This window comes from Lepidochelys olivacea, assembly GCF_965140295.1.
Source record: "Lepidochelys olivacea isolate rLepOli2 genome assembly, chromosome: 6".
Taxonomy (NCBI): Eukaryota; Metazoa; Chordata; order Testudines; family Cheloniidae; genus Lepidochelys; species Lepidochelys olivacea.
Genome location: NC_140416.1, coordinates 61,652,191 through 61,667,670, shown reverse-complemented (window position 1 = coordinate 61,667,670; position 15,480 = coordinate 61,652,191). Strand labels below are relative to the sequence as shown.

Genomic DNA, 15,480 nt, shown 5'->3' with positions numbered 1-15,480 from the left:
CTGCCCTGGTTTGAAATTTTGACTTGCCTAATGTTTTGTCAAATACTATTTCTATTCTAAAATAAAATTAAAATATTTTAATAAAAATTCTTCTGTCAATTGATCGATGTTCGAAGGATTAATTACATGGGAAATATTAAGATACAAGAATCAAAATCACAACACAAAGAAATGCAATAATCCATAGGTGAGAGTTACAGGTTGTTCCATTATTTTAATAGATTCTGAGATTTTAAAGCCAGAAGGGACCATTTCATCACCTAGTTGGACCTCCTGTATACCACAGACCACTACATATCACCCAGTACCCCAGTACTGAGTCCAATAACTTGTGTCCGGCTAAAACATGTCTTCCCAAAAGACACCCAACTCTTGACTTGAAGACATCAAGAGCCAGAGAATCTACCATTTCCCTTGGTAGTTTGTTCCAAGGGTTAATCACCCCATTGTTTAAAATGTGAGCCTAATTTTTGAGTTTGTCTGGCTTCAGCTTCCAGCCATTGGTTCTTGTTATGCTTTTTTCCACTTGATTAAAGAGCCCTTTAGTATTCAGTATTTTTGCCTGGTGAAAGTACCTGTACACTGTAATCAAGTCACCTCCGAAACTTCTTTTTGCTAAGCTAAACAGAGAGAACTCCAAGTTTCTCATTGGAAGGTATTTTCTCCAGCCCTCAAATCATTTTTGTGGCTCTCTTCTGCAACCTCTCCAATTTTTCCACCATCCTTTAAAAATGTTATGCAGTATTTCAGTCTTGGTCTCACCAATGCTGTAAACAAAGGTAAAATCATCTCCATACCCCTAATCACTACTCCCCTGTTTATACATGCAAGGATCATGTTAGCCCCTTTTTGTCACAGTTAATGTTGAGTTGTTTGTTCTCTATGATCCCTAAATCCTTTTCAGGGTCAGTAATTTCCAGTGAACAGTTCCCCATTCTGTAGCTATGGCCTGCATTCCTTGTTCCTAGACATATGACCTTGCAGATGTATTAGAAAGAATTTTGTTTGAATGGGCCCAGCTTTCTAAGCAATCCAGATTGCTCTGTATGACTGTCCTATCCTCATCATTATTTGCCACTCTGCCAATCTTTGTGTCATCCACATTTTAAATCAGCAGCGATTTACTTCCAGGTCATTGATAAGTGTCAAATAGCATCAGTCCTAGAACTGATCCTTATGGAACCCCACTAGAAATGGCTCCATTCCACATTAACAGATCTCAGAAAGTAGTTGTCAGTTAGCTAGCTCTTAATCCATTTAAAATGTGCTTTATTGATGTTGAATTACGCTAATTTTTTTAAAAGGAGAATGGTGTATGGTACTAAGTCAAACATCTTACAAAAGTCTATTATATCTACACAGTTACCTTTACCAACCAAATCTGTGAGAAATATGCATTTCTTAATTCTTTAAAAGAATCATGTGCTTGTTTATTATGTGGGCAACATAAGATTTATCATGTCCTTCAACTGGCTTTCGAAATGCAATTTGTGGCTTTTGGAAATTTTAAATATATTTGAATGGGAAGCGCTGCAGAACAAGGCCTGAAGTAAATTCAAGATTCCTTAAAAACCTACTTTATAAACAGTGGATATTACCCTGTTTGGAAAACTGACGCTCCAGTTAAAAAATTACCCAAACTCACACATGTTGACTGGGAGGGTGGGGAATGAAATTCACAGTCCCCTGATTCCAAATTCCATGTCTTAGCTACTCTCAGTCTGTACTGGGAAGTACTGTACTGCAGGGTCAGCTCATTGGACAGATGTCAGGCAAGAAATTGGGAGGGACCCATTGAATTTTGAGGTATGTGAGTGCGACAGAAGAAAAAGGAAACAAAAAGAAGAGAAAATACTTACTGAAAGGGTTAATGCCTTGTCTTTTTCCATGGGGGAAACTGCTAGCACTACCTGCAAAATCCAAGAACATTATTTGCTTAGCACTGTGAGCAGTTTTTGATTCTTCTGAGTTTGGGGGATAATTTTAGGAAAAAGCAATGATTGCTCTGCTAATGACAATGAAGGACTATTGCTGACTGCAGCTGGGTGCAGTAATGTAGGCAGGCTCTGTGCAAAACTCCCTTATACTTACACTCACCTATCTCTGCCAGCGCTTCTCAGTCCTGGCCTGCATCTCTTAGAGTTAGACTTTTAACATCTACATTTTAATCCAATTTAAGATCTTGGATTGTGATGTGGGAATCTCATGAAATCCAAAGTTTCAGTTTGGGTAAGAAGCCCCAAATCCCAGGATTAATCTTCTCTGCCTGCTCCTGAGCAGGGGCGAGAGCAGTAAGAACTGAAGGATATTTAGTGGTACGAGTTTCCTGAGACTTCTTCCTACTACTGGAAAACAGGACAGAAGAAAAACACTCAGGTTTCTCTATAGGCCACTAAGAGGAATGGACAGTTTATACAGTGCTCAGACTGGATGAATGGGTGGCCCAAACTTATCTGAATGTCTGGTGTCTACAAAGTTAGGCCAAAATGTTCACACTTGGATACCCAGGCCCACACCGAGGGAGAAGTGGCCTGATTTTCAAAGGTGCTGAGATTGCATCTCTCAGTGGGAATTCAGTGGGAGCTGCAGGAGCACAGCATGTCTAAAAGTGAGCCCATGTCCACATAGGTGCCCACATGTAGCTTTTAGGTGCTGATTTTGGGCACCTATATTTGATAATTTTGGTCACTCTCTGGAAATCGGAGGAAAACCAGCACGTCTACTTCCAGCCAGAATCAGGAAGTGAGCTTCCCATTTCCATGCTGGGCTGGAGACAGACACATGCACAATTCAGGGACTCTGACGTCTATGTGATTTAAACTGGAGGTGCAAAAAACTGTATGATTTGATTATTCACACACACACACACACACGCCAGCATTTGAAATTCTGGTCCTGACTATGCAGACAGAGGCACAAACAGTAGAATGAGGAAGAGAACGGCGAGAGAGAGAGAGAGGTCAGGGAGATAGTGGAGTTTAAATTAGAACCCACAATACAAACCTGTTGGATTATTTAAATCATTAATAAGAGGAACTGTATAAATGTGGTAAATTATTTAAAGCCCCTCAGAACACCAGTTTCGTGCCAGCCACCTGTCCTAGTAAGGTCAGAGAAGTTCTAGCTAATCTATTTCATTGACTGTGGGTCAGGGTGTACAAGAAAAACAAGCACAGCTATGTTGTCAAAAGGTAGATTCTTCCATAGCTAACTGGGGCTCTACTCGGGGTCCTAGCAATAAAAAATTGGAATCTCTAGGAGTTTCTCCTTCTTTTAGCTTAGACACACATACAGATCTGGGTGTCACCAATTGGCTGAGACCTCCTGCAGAGGCCTCTAGGGGGTATTGCTCAGTTCTGCTTGAAACCACTGCAGTGGTTTTTACTCTGAATATTTTGGGTGTCCTACAGAAGCAAGCACCCTTCCTATTCCTCCCGCCATCAAACACATGAATTTAAAGCATTGCCATACACCTGCTTACCCCTGGAACTCTCACAAGTGGAAATCACATGACAGAATACCTTTTCAGACCCACCCAGGCCCTGTTCATTCTATAATCTAGTAAGACACCTTGTGCACCCCAAAGCAATGCTTCCACCATTGTACCTGAGTCTGATGAGCAAGAACACAGAGCCAAGCCTGCTCTCCCACGGCAGTTTGACCTTCAGCAGGACTTTCAACAATTTCTCTGTGAATCTGTGTTATTGCGACTGTACTGTTTGAATATGGTTGAAAACAACCTGAAGTCTACACTTCAGTAACTCTCAAAGGTTTATTTCCCCTCCTGGTCTTAAATGGGTAATTGCTTTTACAGCGACTGTTTCCTTCTCCTCTTAAGCCAGGCAGAATTTGCACATGAACAAGGAGATGCTAGAGAAAGCCCTTTGCATTCAAACTTGGTATTGCGGAGCCAGACTGCTGATCGTGACATTCATTTAAATCTGCTTATCTTTAAAACACAAGTGGGAAAACTCCAGATAAATTGATACTGAAGATCTAATATGGCGGGCAGACAACTCCACTCCTCAGACCCAAGTGATCTTTCTACCATAAGTGCATAAGAGGCTAGCAGCCCTGAGTACGATCCCATCTGAGCCCATAGGCATGTACTCAGGGTGGCAAGCTCCTGCTGCCATGGAGGCTACACTTCTATTTTTAGTGGGCTAGCTTGATCTGAGCTACTGTGGGTATGTCTCCTCAAGCTGGGATTTACAGTTTCCGGCTCGAGTGCAGACATGGTGACCGGGAAAGGTGAAGTGGGGTGTGGGACGAGCTACTGGCTAGTTTTAAAGTGGGAAGACTACAAAGGAGAGAGGCAGAGCCAACCTACTCTTCAATCCTTCACAGATTCTTTGCTTCTTTAATTGGTTGTTTAATGCCATCTCTTTAACCACACAGAAGAGAGAAGAAATGGCAAAGGAAGATTGCGTCCCAGGTTCCCCCACTCTATAATATCCTCCGTGGCACTCTCAAATGCTCAGTATTGTGCCTCCACCCCATTCCCTCCCCCCAAAACTCACCCACCCTACTTGTGCATTTGAATGTGACACGGAAAGGCTATTACAGTGAGGGGGATCCTGGGATAAAGAATCTTTCTTTGCCATTTCTTCTCTCTTCTGTGAGGCCAATTTTTTAAGAAGGCTCCAGAGGCCATTCCAGCAATAAAAAGCCACTAAACCTGGACTTCAGGACCAGGCAAATTGATTGAAATTACTGTAAAGAACAAGAATAATCAGACATAGATGAACACGATTTGTTGGGGAAGGGTCAAAATGGTTTTTGTAAAGGGAAATAATGCCAAACCAATCTACTAGAATTCTTTTAGGTGGTTAATAAACATGTGGGCAAAGGGGATCCAGAGGATATAGTGTACCTGGACTTTCACAAAGCCTTTGACACGGTCCCTCACCAAAGGCTCTTAAGCAAAATTAGCAGTCATGGCATAAGAGGGAAAGTCCTCTCAGGGATTGGTAACTGGTTAAAAGATGGAAAACAAAGGGTAGGAATAAATGGTCAGTTTTATGAATGGAGAGAGGTAAATAGTGGTGTCCCCCAGGGGTCTGTGCTGGAACCAGTATTGTTCAACATATTCAATAATGACCTGGAAAAAGAGGTAAACAGTGAGGTGGCAAAATTTGCAGAGGATATAAAACTTCTCAAGATAGGTAAGTCCCAGGCAGCCTGTGAAGAGTTACAAAGGGATCTCACAAAACTGGGTGACTGAGCAACAAAATGGCAGAGGAAATTCCATGTTAATACATGCAAAGTTATGTAAATTGGAAAACATAATCCCAACTATACATACAAAATGATGGGGTCAAAATAAGCTGTTGCCACTCAAGAAAGATCTTGGAGTCATTGTCGATAGTTCTCTGAAAACATCTGCTCAATATGCAGCAGCAGCAGTCAAAAAAGCTAACAGAATGCTAGGAACCATTAGGTAAGGGATAGATAAATCAGAAAATATATTGCCTCTATATAAATCCACGGTACACCCATATCTTGAATACTGTGTTCAGATCTGGACGCCTTATCTCAAAAAACTGATATCTTGGAATTGGAAATGGTTCAGAAAAGGGCAACAAAAATGATCAGGGGGTATCGAGCAGCTTCCATATGAGAGATTATTAAGATGGGACTTTTCATCTTGGAAAAAGAGACGATTAAGTGGTGTGGGGGGGATATAGAGGTTAAATCATGACTGGCATGGAGAAAAGAAAGAAGGAAGTGTTATTTACTCCTTCTCATAACACAAGAACTAGGGGTCATCCAATGAAATTAATAGGCAGCAGGTTTAAAACAAAAACATACGGAAGTATTTCTTCACACAACACACAGTCATCCTGCGGAACTCTTTGGAACATTCTAAAGCCAGATAGCACTAACTCTGATTTTTCACATTAATCTTAGTGAAAGAAGGTAATAAAATTAAGGAATACAGTTACTATTATTGTATATTATTCCACGGCAAATTACTGGGGAGTAGGGAAAAAACTTCCACTACACTAGGGAAGCCAGTTGCTTTAGCATTGTGGACCAATGATGTTCCAGGCTTGCATTAATTAAAGTTTGTAATGCACATAGAAGATAGCACCTTAATATTAAGGTGCTAACAACCAAATGCAACCACCCAGTGCTAATCTGGAGCAAATGAGTTTTGCATGTGGCATCAAAGACAGGGCCGACTTGGAGAAGGTTATGCACACACACACACCCACCCACCCACCCCCAATGGCTTGGTTCAGGAGTTGTAATTGTAGCCAAGGGGCACGTTTCCCCCTACACAGCATGTTAGATCTATAAAATTTCCTGTGGTGAACCTCACTGGCTGTGCCCCTTCCTTCCCATAAGTGCCATCACAAAACAAATAATCAGTAAAAATAATAAAACAACAAGAATGAAGTGCGTTTGCAGGGCTGGCTGCTAGATGCGCACATCTTTTTGCCTGTAAGCTGAGCAGCTCAAACATTCAATGCCATGTTGCTGATTTTGTTTTAACTCAGCACAGCTGGCTGCCTTGTTGCTCCAGTTCTGAAAGGAAAATGGCTCACCTCCTTCCTTGCTGACTCCCAAGCACCCCTTCAGCTCCTGCAGCGAGATAGACTTGTCCTTGTTGAGGTCGCAGTAGTCGGCGAAGCGTCGAGCACATTTCTTGGGCTTGGCTTTCTTCTTCACATACCGCTTAAGGGGCTTCATCTCCCGCTTGTTGATGTCATTGCTGCTATTGTTGTCCAGCTGGCTGAAGTACCAATGTACTACCCGCTCCTCCAGCGTGTGGCTGGGATCCGGCTCAGAGAACCTAGAAAACAAAATACACAGGCCCCAAACCACCAGGATGCTCTTGTTAATGACTGTAAGTGCCTTTCGCCAGGCCACATCCCTTGCTCAGTTTATGACAACCTGTATCATATTTTGCCTCCTATGACCAGGAGAAGCAGATTCCTGATCTGGGAGGCTGTTATTTCTAGAGTAGGCTAGGTACCTTGAGTAAAATGTTCCTCTGTGATCACAGGTCTCAAAAACTCCTTCCTCTTTACTTAAGTTTCATGGACTAGGGCTGGTTTGGGAGAGGCATGAACAGGAAAAGAATGGATTTGCACACCACTGAAAGGTAGCAGATGGACAGGCCTAATGACTGACATCTTTTCTGTATCCACTGAGCAGGGAAACCCAGGCAACAGCAGCAATACAAACTTCCCTACCATTTTCTCCCAAGCACTGTGCCTCAACCTTGTCCCAGAGGGATCTTTTCTTGGGGGAGACTACAGTTCAGTCTTCATGGCCCATTTAGTCCTTGGTCTCTCAGCTGAGACTGCCAGCAAAGGGAACAATTAGTGTGAAGTGTGACAGTGGTTTATATGATGTGGACCCCAACCATTAGGAACAAGATCAAGCTCTTTGAATTGATTTAATGCAAGATGCATTTATTTATTTAAAAAAAAATCTTTGGACAATTTTGCTATGCCTATTTATGTGATCTTGCCTCACATATTTTATTCACTGCATTTTTTAAACTGTTTTCACATTGTTCTAAGGCACTTTTCAATACTGCAGCAGGCAAATGTCACAAATCCAGTAATAAGGAAAAATAAGGAACTGGCAAACTCATTTTGCCTCATTTCAAATTCCAACATTGCAGGTTTGATGCAACCCTAGTGGATTCCATTCTGCTTCTGTGAATAAAGGAGCAGAGCAAGGGAGAAAGAAAAATTGATGAAAAATCCAGGGGTCAGGACCATTGGTGTTCCATGTCAAATCATTACTTCACTAGCAGAGAACGGTGGGGAACTAGCCACTGTTTTTGTGGAGCCATTAAAAAAAAAAATCAAAACAATGTCTTGTGCTCTGCATGCTGCCTATCTAACTGCAGTGAATAAACAGTCCTCAATGAGGAGGAAACAAAACATGTTCAAGGAAATGACGCTATAAAAGCTGAATGGCTTCCAGAGGTGACCTCCCTTTTCTTTCCTCTGCAAGTGGAGTTAGAGACAGGGCCAAGACAGATTAAGACTAAACCAGGACAAAGACTTTAGCCTCTTTCCCAAGAGTGAAGTAGCGCAGCCAGCCCTCCCCAGAAAGTAGCTTGTAGGCAGTAATCAGATGGCTGCACTGCTACCTGGTGCTCTTCCTCTGACTTACTGCTGTAAGACGACCTCCAGAAGTGCAGCCCAGATTCCAAGCATGCCGTTTTACTCCACCCCAATGGTGACAGGAGGAAGGTTGGGTAATTATAAATTCAGATTCCTGTGTGAGTCTTGGGCTCTCTGGTTGTGGGTGCAAGTATATATACCTAGATTCAATCTCATTATAGGTGAAGCTTCTGAACACATTGAAACAAGACTGGTGATAGTTTTAGAGACTAGTGGTCTCTTCTGTATAAGGGATCTATGTGAAAAGGGCAAGGATGACATCTTCTCTGTTGCACGGCTGGGGAGAAGAAAGGGCTGCCGTACTTCGGGCCCTGCAGCCTTCTCAGCATCCTTTGACAAAGCAGATACTGTTGCTTAAGTAATTGAAAAACAACAGCCTCGTCAATCTTCACTTTAATTCAGATCAGTAAGGAAGGGAAGATACAGCATGGCATGGAAGGTCATGATCAGAGTGTGCGGGAAGATGGTGATTAGTGGCAAGCTTCTCAAGCAGCTTTACAAGTGATAAAAATAGATTTTTGAAGGGCAGTCTCTGCCCCAAGGCCTTGGGAAGTCTGAAATAATAAATACAAATGAACCTTCAACCAGCTAGAATAAAATAAGCTACAAAACCTATTTAAAAGATTTTATTTGACAATTTCTTTTGCATAATTCACTTCTGGGCTGTGTAGCAGACAAGCATGCAGAATTACACCATCTGATCAGTGCCCACAGTAGAAGGCAGGCAAGGAGGCTGGCTTAGCTCTCGGAGCCAAAATACAAGCCAAACCACTGGAGCCATGGGAACACACAAAAAGACAGCATCGTGAAGGTAAGGGGCCATCTTGATTTTTCAGAGCCTTGAAACTCCGCATGAGGTACAGGTTGACAGGGAAGGAGAAAATGCAAATTAGACGTTGTTGTGACTTGCATTTGTGAATGTGGTCATTAGCGCTTTTTCCCTGTGGAAACTAGTTGGCTAGCACCTGAGGACTGGCTGATTTCCAAGGCCTGAGGGAACCATTGGGGTTCGGTGTTGTGGAAGAGAGGAGTTTTGGTTGCTGGGCTACAGAGCTAGGCTAGGACTCCTGACCGGGCTGAGTCCCAACCAGCCTTACCTCCTACCTGCACGAACACTTCCCCGACCCACCCACGTCTATCTGCCCTGCTGCCATTTCCCAACCTCTTTGTAAGTCTGGAACTAGCAGGGCTGAGGTGGCTCATGGCAGAAATGGTACAGAACTCAGAGCAGCAGCTGAGAGGAGACAAGATGTGACTGTGAGGTTCTCTGTCTGTTGGAAGGACAAATGGTGGAACTCAGTAGGGGCAGGTGCCCAGGCAGGGAAGAAGTCTCCCTGTGTTCAAGAAATATAGCAAGAGTGGGTAAGAAGGAGGGGCTCCTCTTGGTGGAGAAGTGGGGGGGGAATACAACCATCTCCAACTCCTTGGTAAAGAACACAGAGGACAGGTGCAGCCCTTGGTGTTAGTATAAACACACCAAACCACTGGGCGAGGGTAAATCAAATACAATCATTCCAGCCAATGTGGGTTCTTGTACTGAAAACTGCAGGTGGTGGTGGTGGGGGGTAAACCCATAAGGATTACTTTAACCTAGTGTGTTTAACCTAGTGGGGAAGAGAATATATAGCTCATCTTGATCTTTAGCACCCTCAATGACTAGTTATGCAGTCTCCAAGGTGGTAACCTGCCCTCGACTGCATGGATGTAGGCCAGTTTAAGAGAGAATGGAGCAGAAGAGACTTAGAGGGATCCCTTAAATATCACAATTCTATGTCCAGGGTTTCCCTGGTTTAGTATTACATTAAACAATACAATAAAAACATTTGAGATCTATGTTTCCACACAAAGATGCTCATATTTCATCAGTGTGACATGGCTTTATGTGATCTCATATCATTACTATGCCTCCATGTTTTGAGGCTGCATTGTGATGCAACGTCACTATATTGCAACAGCTGAACTATATATGGGACTAGAATTGTCCTGCAAGCACAATGCTCACAGGTTGTGGGACTGGCAAATTTTAGAGGACATGCATTCCGACTAGGACCCTCGTCCTGCCACTAAGGAGAGAGCGCTCAAATCAGCACTTGGAAGCAAAGGCCTTTCCTGAGTTGCATCTCTCCTGATCCAATCCATCAAGAACTAGAGAAGACTGAGCGAGAGCAATGTCAGCTGCTCAGTATGTTACTACATCATCATCTCCTGCTAATACTAGCCACATAAAAGGTCTACCGAATATTCCAACTCTCTTGGAAAGGTGCAGTAACTCCTTGGGTAAAACCAGGGGAAAACAAACCATACCAAAACAAGTCATGTGCACAGTACGGGAGGTCCCCTCAGCCTTCTCTCATTGACCACATCAAAACCATGCTTGCCTTTCTCCTGACTGTGCTCTTTAATACTGCATGGTGAAGCAACCCATACAGGAAGGATGATTAATAATTCAGAGAAACACAAAAACTGCATCATCCCCTTCCCCATCATATGCAGTCAAGACTTTCAACAAAAGCAGGTCTTCAAAAGAGGGGTGTGTGTTTATTTCATCATTTTGGAGGAAGAGAATTAGCACATCTCAGAGAGATTGCCTCACTTTTGCATCTACTCTGCTAATAAATATTTATATACCAATAGAGGAGGGAGCCTGATCTATAGGTCAAAAGTGCAGGAGTTGGAAGCAGGGTTTCTGGGTTCCAATCCCAGCTCCCCCACTGACTCACTGTATTGCCTTGGGCATATCATTTTCCCTAACTACATCTTGATTTCTCCATCTATAAAATGGGGTAGTACCCACCTCATAGGGGAGAAAGAGTATCCATTTGTTAACTTGCAAGTGCTTTGAGATTCCTGGATGAAAGGTGCTACCTAAGAGCACAGTATTGTTATGATTCCTTTGTATGTCTGTAGCACACTTCAATACTATTTGGCTAAACTGGCATACAGACAAAAAAGCAAAGAGGTTACATAAGTATGTGTGTGTTTTTAAGTGATTGTACTGAACTCTGAAGCAGAGCAGGTGGGAATAATCTGAAAAGATTCCAAAAGGACAGATTTACTGAACTGATGTCTGTGCACTGTCTAAAACATCGTTAAGCCCACAGGGCCACATCGTCTGTCCTGCTAGCAAGATGCAAAGAGTTAATGTGGCAGCAGAGAGACAGAGGATAATGTGGAGGAGAACAGCAGTGTCAGACATCACTGATACTCAGGTCCACAGTCTGCATTTGATAAATCTCATTATCTTCCATAGGATTACAGTGGGTGTAGATCAGAGCACAGTAATCAGAAAGAGGATGTAGCTAGTAAATTGAAATTTGTACACACAGTAACAGATCCATTGCTTCCCACTCACTCACAGCATCCTCATCATCTCCAAAGGCAGGCAAGCCAGATACACAATAGGTATGACTAACGTAATGTCTATGTCTAATACAAAAAGACTGTAGTTAGAGACCTACTGTAACCGGGCGTTAGTATAAGTCCTGATCAAGAACACAACCCCTTTTCTGTCACCATGAGAAACTGTGCACAAAGAAAACTAAAAGGTGTGTACACTTTGGGACACATGGCATGTACCCCATGGAAACCCATTAAGAAACCTCCCCCTTTTTGATTCAACCTCTGTTTGGCAATGAGAGTAGCTCCAGGATGGAGGGATGTGACTTGTGCAGTACCACGAAGGCCATGGCTGCATACACAGGCTACCAACTATAAATCAGAGGAAGTTATTCTCATCCCGTGCAAGCTGGAAGGAAGAAGTGGGAAGGAATGCAAGGTTGCTGGTAGAGTTAGGGTGAGGAGGAGACAGTTAATTCAGCTTCCATGTCTTAGGATAAGGATGCGCACAGTCATCAACAGAGCTTTAAGAACTAACCCTGAAATTTTCTTGGTGGGGTTGCTGAAGAAAGGATGGACATGGGTGAAACTAAAGAATTAATAGGATAGCCTCTGCCAGCCTGTCAATGCCTGTGAGAGCTGATGTCTAGATAGATGCCCAAAAGGAGGAGTAGAGAGATAGGAAGTGAAGGAGTTTAATAACCTGAGATTAAATTCATAATTGTTCTCACTTCTATTTCTTTGTTTCCTTTTATTTTTCTCTTTGTCCCAAAATTAAATTACTAACTGTGGTACATAGCTTGCGTGGGGGCAGGTTACTCTCATTAAATTGTGACAGGGTCGCATATTTGTTTGCTCAGCCTCCTTTTCCAAAAGCTGTGTTCAGACTAAACAAAAAGCTACCCCACACAGTCCAGACTCATTATGGAGAGACACACCACCCTTTCATGGTTAAAACTGAAGTTCTCTTCCTTCTGTAAACCCAGTTTTTACCCCTACCTCCACCTAATCTAAACCCAAAGCAATCCACCTGAAATTATACAGGTGACATATCATTCTTAATAACATTTTCTCGGGAAAGTATGGGATAAATCTTTGGGGGGGGGGGGGGAAATGGCCACCATTCACTTTTCAAAGATCCACCCCCTTATGGTTTTTTATCTTGTATCTTTCTCTAGGCTGGAATTTCCAAATAAGCCTAAAAGGGAGTTTGGCACACAACTCTGACTGAAATTCAATAGGAGACGGACATCTCTCGTGCTCCTTTGAAAACCCCTAGCTTTTGTTCAAATAACTTCAGAATGTTTGGCTTAACTTCAGAATGCACTGGAGATGTTCACACCAAAGATAGATTTTTCTTTGCTTGCTCCAAATTCCTGGAGCACACACGGGGATCCTCAGGGGTGATTTTGCAAAGGAATCTTCAGAACTCTTACATAGGGTATAACTGGTAACTTAAAACAAAGGTTTCAGAGTAACAGCCGTGTTAGTCTGTATTCGCAAAACGAAAAGGAGTACTTGTGGCACCTTAGAGACTAACCAATTTATTTGAGCATGAGCTTTCGTGAGCTACAGCTCACTTCATCGGATGCATACCGTGGAAACTGCAGAAGACATTATATACACACATAGACCATGAAACAATACCTCCTCCCACCCCACTGTCCTGCTGGTAATAGCTTATCTAAAGTGATCATCAAGTTGGGCCATTTCCAGCACAAATCCAGGTTCTCACCCTCCACCCCCCCACACACAAACTCACTCTCCTGCTGGTAATAGCCCATCCAAAGTGACAACTCTCCCTACAATGTGCATGGTAATCAAGGTGGGCCATGTCCAGCACAAATCCAGGCTCTCTCACCCCCACCCCCTTTTCCCGGGGACACACACACACAAACTCACTCTCCTGCTGGCAATAGCTCATCCAAACTGACCACTCTCCAAGTTTAAATCCAAGTTTAACCAGAACGTCTGGAGGGGGGGGGGTAGGAAAAAACAAGGGGAAATAGCCACTCCCAGTCTCTATTTAAGCCTAAATTAATACTATCCAATTTGCAAATGAATTCCAATTCAGCAGTTTCTCGCTGGAGTCTGGATTTGAAGTTTTTTTGTTTTAAGATAGCGACCTTCATGTCTGTGATTGCGTGACCAGAGAGATTGAAGTGTTCTCCGACTGGTTTATGAATGTTATAATTCTTGACATCTGATTTGTGTCCATTTATTCTTTTACATAGAGACTGTCCAGTTTGACCAATGTAAATGGCAGAGGGGCATTGCTGGCACACGATGGCATATATCACATTGGTGGATGTGCAGGTGAACGAGCCTCTGATAGTGTGGCTGATGTTATTAGGCCCTGTGATGGTGTCCCCCGAATAGATATGTGGGCACAGTTGGCAACGGGCTTTGTTGCAAGGATAAGTTCCTGGGTTAGTGGTTCTGTTGTGTGGTATGTGGTTGTTGGTGAGTATTTGCTTCAGGTTGCGGGGCTGTCTGTAGGCAAGGACTGGCCTGTCTCCCAAGATTTGTGAGAGTGTTGGGTCATCCTTTAGGATAGGTTGTAGATCCTTAATAATGCGTTGGAGGGGTTTTAGTTGGGGGCTGAAGGTGACGGCTAGTGGCGTTCTGTTATTTTCTTTGTTAGGCCTGTCCTGTAGTAGGTGACTTCTGGGAACTCTTCTGGCTCTATCAATCTGTTTCTTCACTTCCGCAGGTGGGTATTGTAGTTGTAAGAAATCTTGACAGAGATCTTGTAGGTGTTTGTAGCTCACGAAAGCTCATGCTCAAATAAATTGGTTAGTCTCTAAGGTGCCACAAGTACTCCTTTTCTTTTTTTAAAACAAAGGGACACACTTGCTGAGCTGTGATGTGCCATGCATAGGGGAGCTCCTGAAAACTGCATCCTAAACTAAAATTTCCCAGGATGTTACACGACCAGCAAAATTGCTAACAAGTGACAGCACACACATTTTAACTTAACATTTATTTTTGGAAGTTAGTTCTCTACCACAGTCAGAAACTGAAACCAGGTCTTTAGGATAGGGAAATCCCGGTAAGGATCACCTTGGTCTATTTTGGAATCTGAATTCCTGCACCATATGAATGGGCCTGGCTCTTGCAAAATTAATCATAGATTAGAATGTACCCAAAATCAGCCAAGTGTAACAATTTAAATAAAAAAACTGAAGCTTCCATTTGTGTTTAGATTTTCTTCTGTATTACTTTGACTGTGGATATTTTTCAATAAGGGCACCAAACTCAGGATAATAAGCCAAGTCTCTGCTAAATATACGTTTAATTACTTTTTGGAACTGTATACTAACAGATATGCCCAGATCTATTTCACGAACATGAAGTTAGAAATGCATTTTACCAGAGATTTTCTATTTTTAAAGGTTGAATAAAATCTATTTAGCTATTTGCCAGTTATGTGAACTGGGGTTAGGGGGAGGAAGACGTAAGGTCTGATCATATTTGCATTATTGTAAAGTAGAAGGAGTTAACTCCATTAGAATCAATAGCTTTGCATTTGTGTGAGTTATGCAGATGGCAAATTTGGTTTTTTGCATGTCCAGTAAGAAAAAAAAAAAAAAGGTCTTACCAGGTTTTTACTGACATTGCCTAAAGCACTACAGAGTTGCACAATCCCACAGTTCTGCAGCTAGATTTTTTGGGCGTAAATATAGAAGGGTGCAGTTTAGCACAACTCTACTTACGTTTTAAATGCAATTCTCTTTTTCTCCCCATCTGTGTCTTTCCCATCTCAAAAAAAAAAAAAAATACAAAGAAGGAAATTAAATGTGAAGCCACATGAATGGTTTTGTGGTATTAAAGATAAAAATTTGAATGTGAAAAGATTGAGAAGTTCTTGCTTCTTCTCATACTCAGATTCATAGGTTTAAACCAGGCAGAAGGATCCATTAGACAATTTAGTTTTACCTTCTGTATATCACGGGCCATTAAATTTCATCCAGTTAACCCTTTAATGAACCCA

At 42.4% G+C, this 15,480-nt stretch overlaps 1 protein-coding gene across 5 annotated transcripts in view; it reads right to left on the bottom strand.

The window, feature by feature from the left end:
- Positions 1-15,480, bottom strand: part of SMOC1 (SPARC related modular calcium binding 1) — a 201,297-nt gene that overhangs the window by 25,223 nt on the left and 160,594 nt on the right. For 2 of the 5 annotated variants that reach the window (XM_084630118.1, XM_084630119.1), the window contains exons 11-13: positions 6,552-6,799; positions 1,860-1,910; positions 215-767 (exon numbers count right to left, since the gene is read on the bottom strand). In XM_084630118.1, the coding sequence (XP_084486244.1) occupies positions 646-767; positions 1,860-1,910; positions 6,552-6,799 (421 nt within the window). In that variant the 3' untranslated portion in view covers positions 215-645. Of the gene's footprint in view, positions 1-214; positions 768-1,859; positions 1,911-6,551; positions 6,800-15,480 lie in introns of those variants that run through there. The other 3 variants (XM_084630121.1, XM_084630122.1, XM_084630120.1) reach the window with 2 other exon arrangements.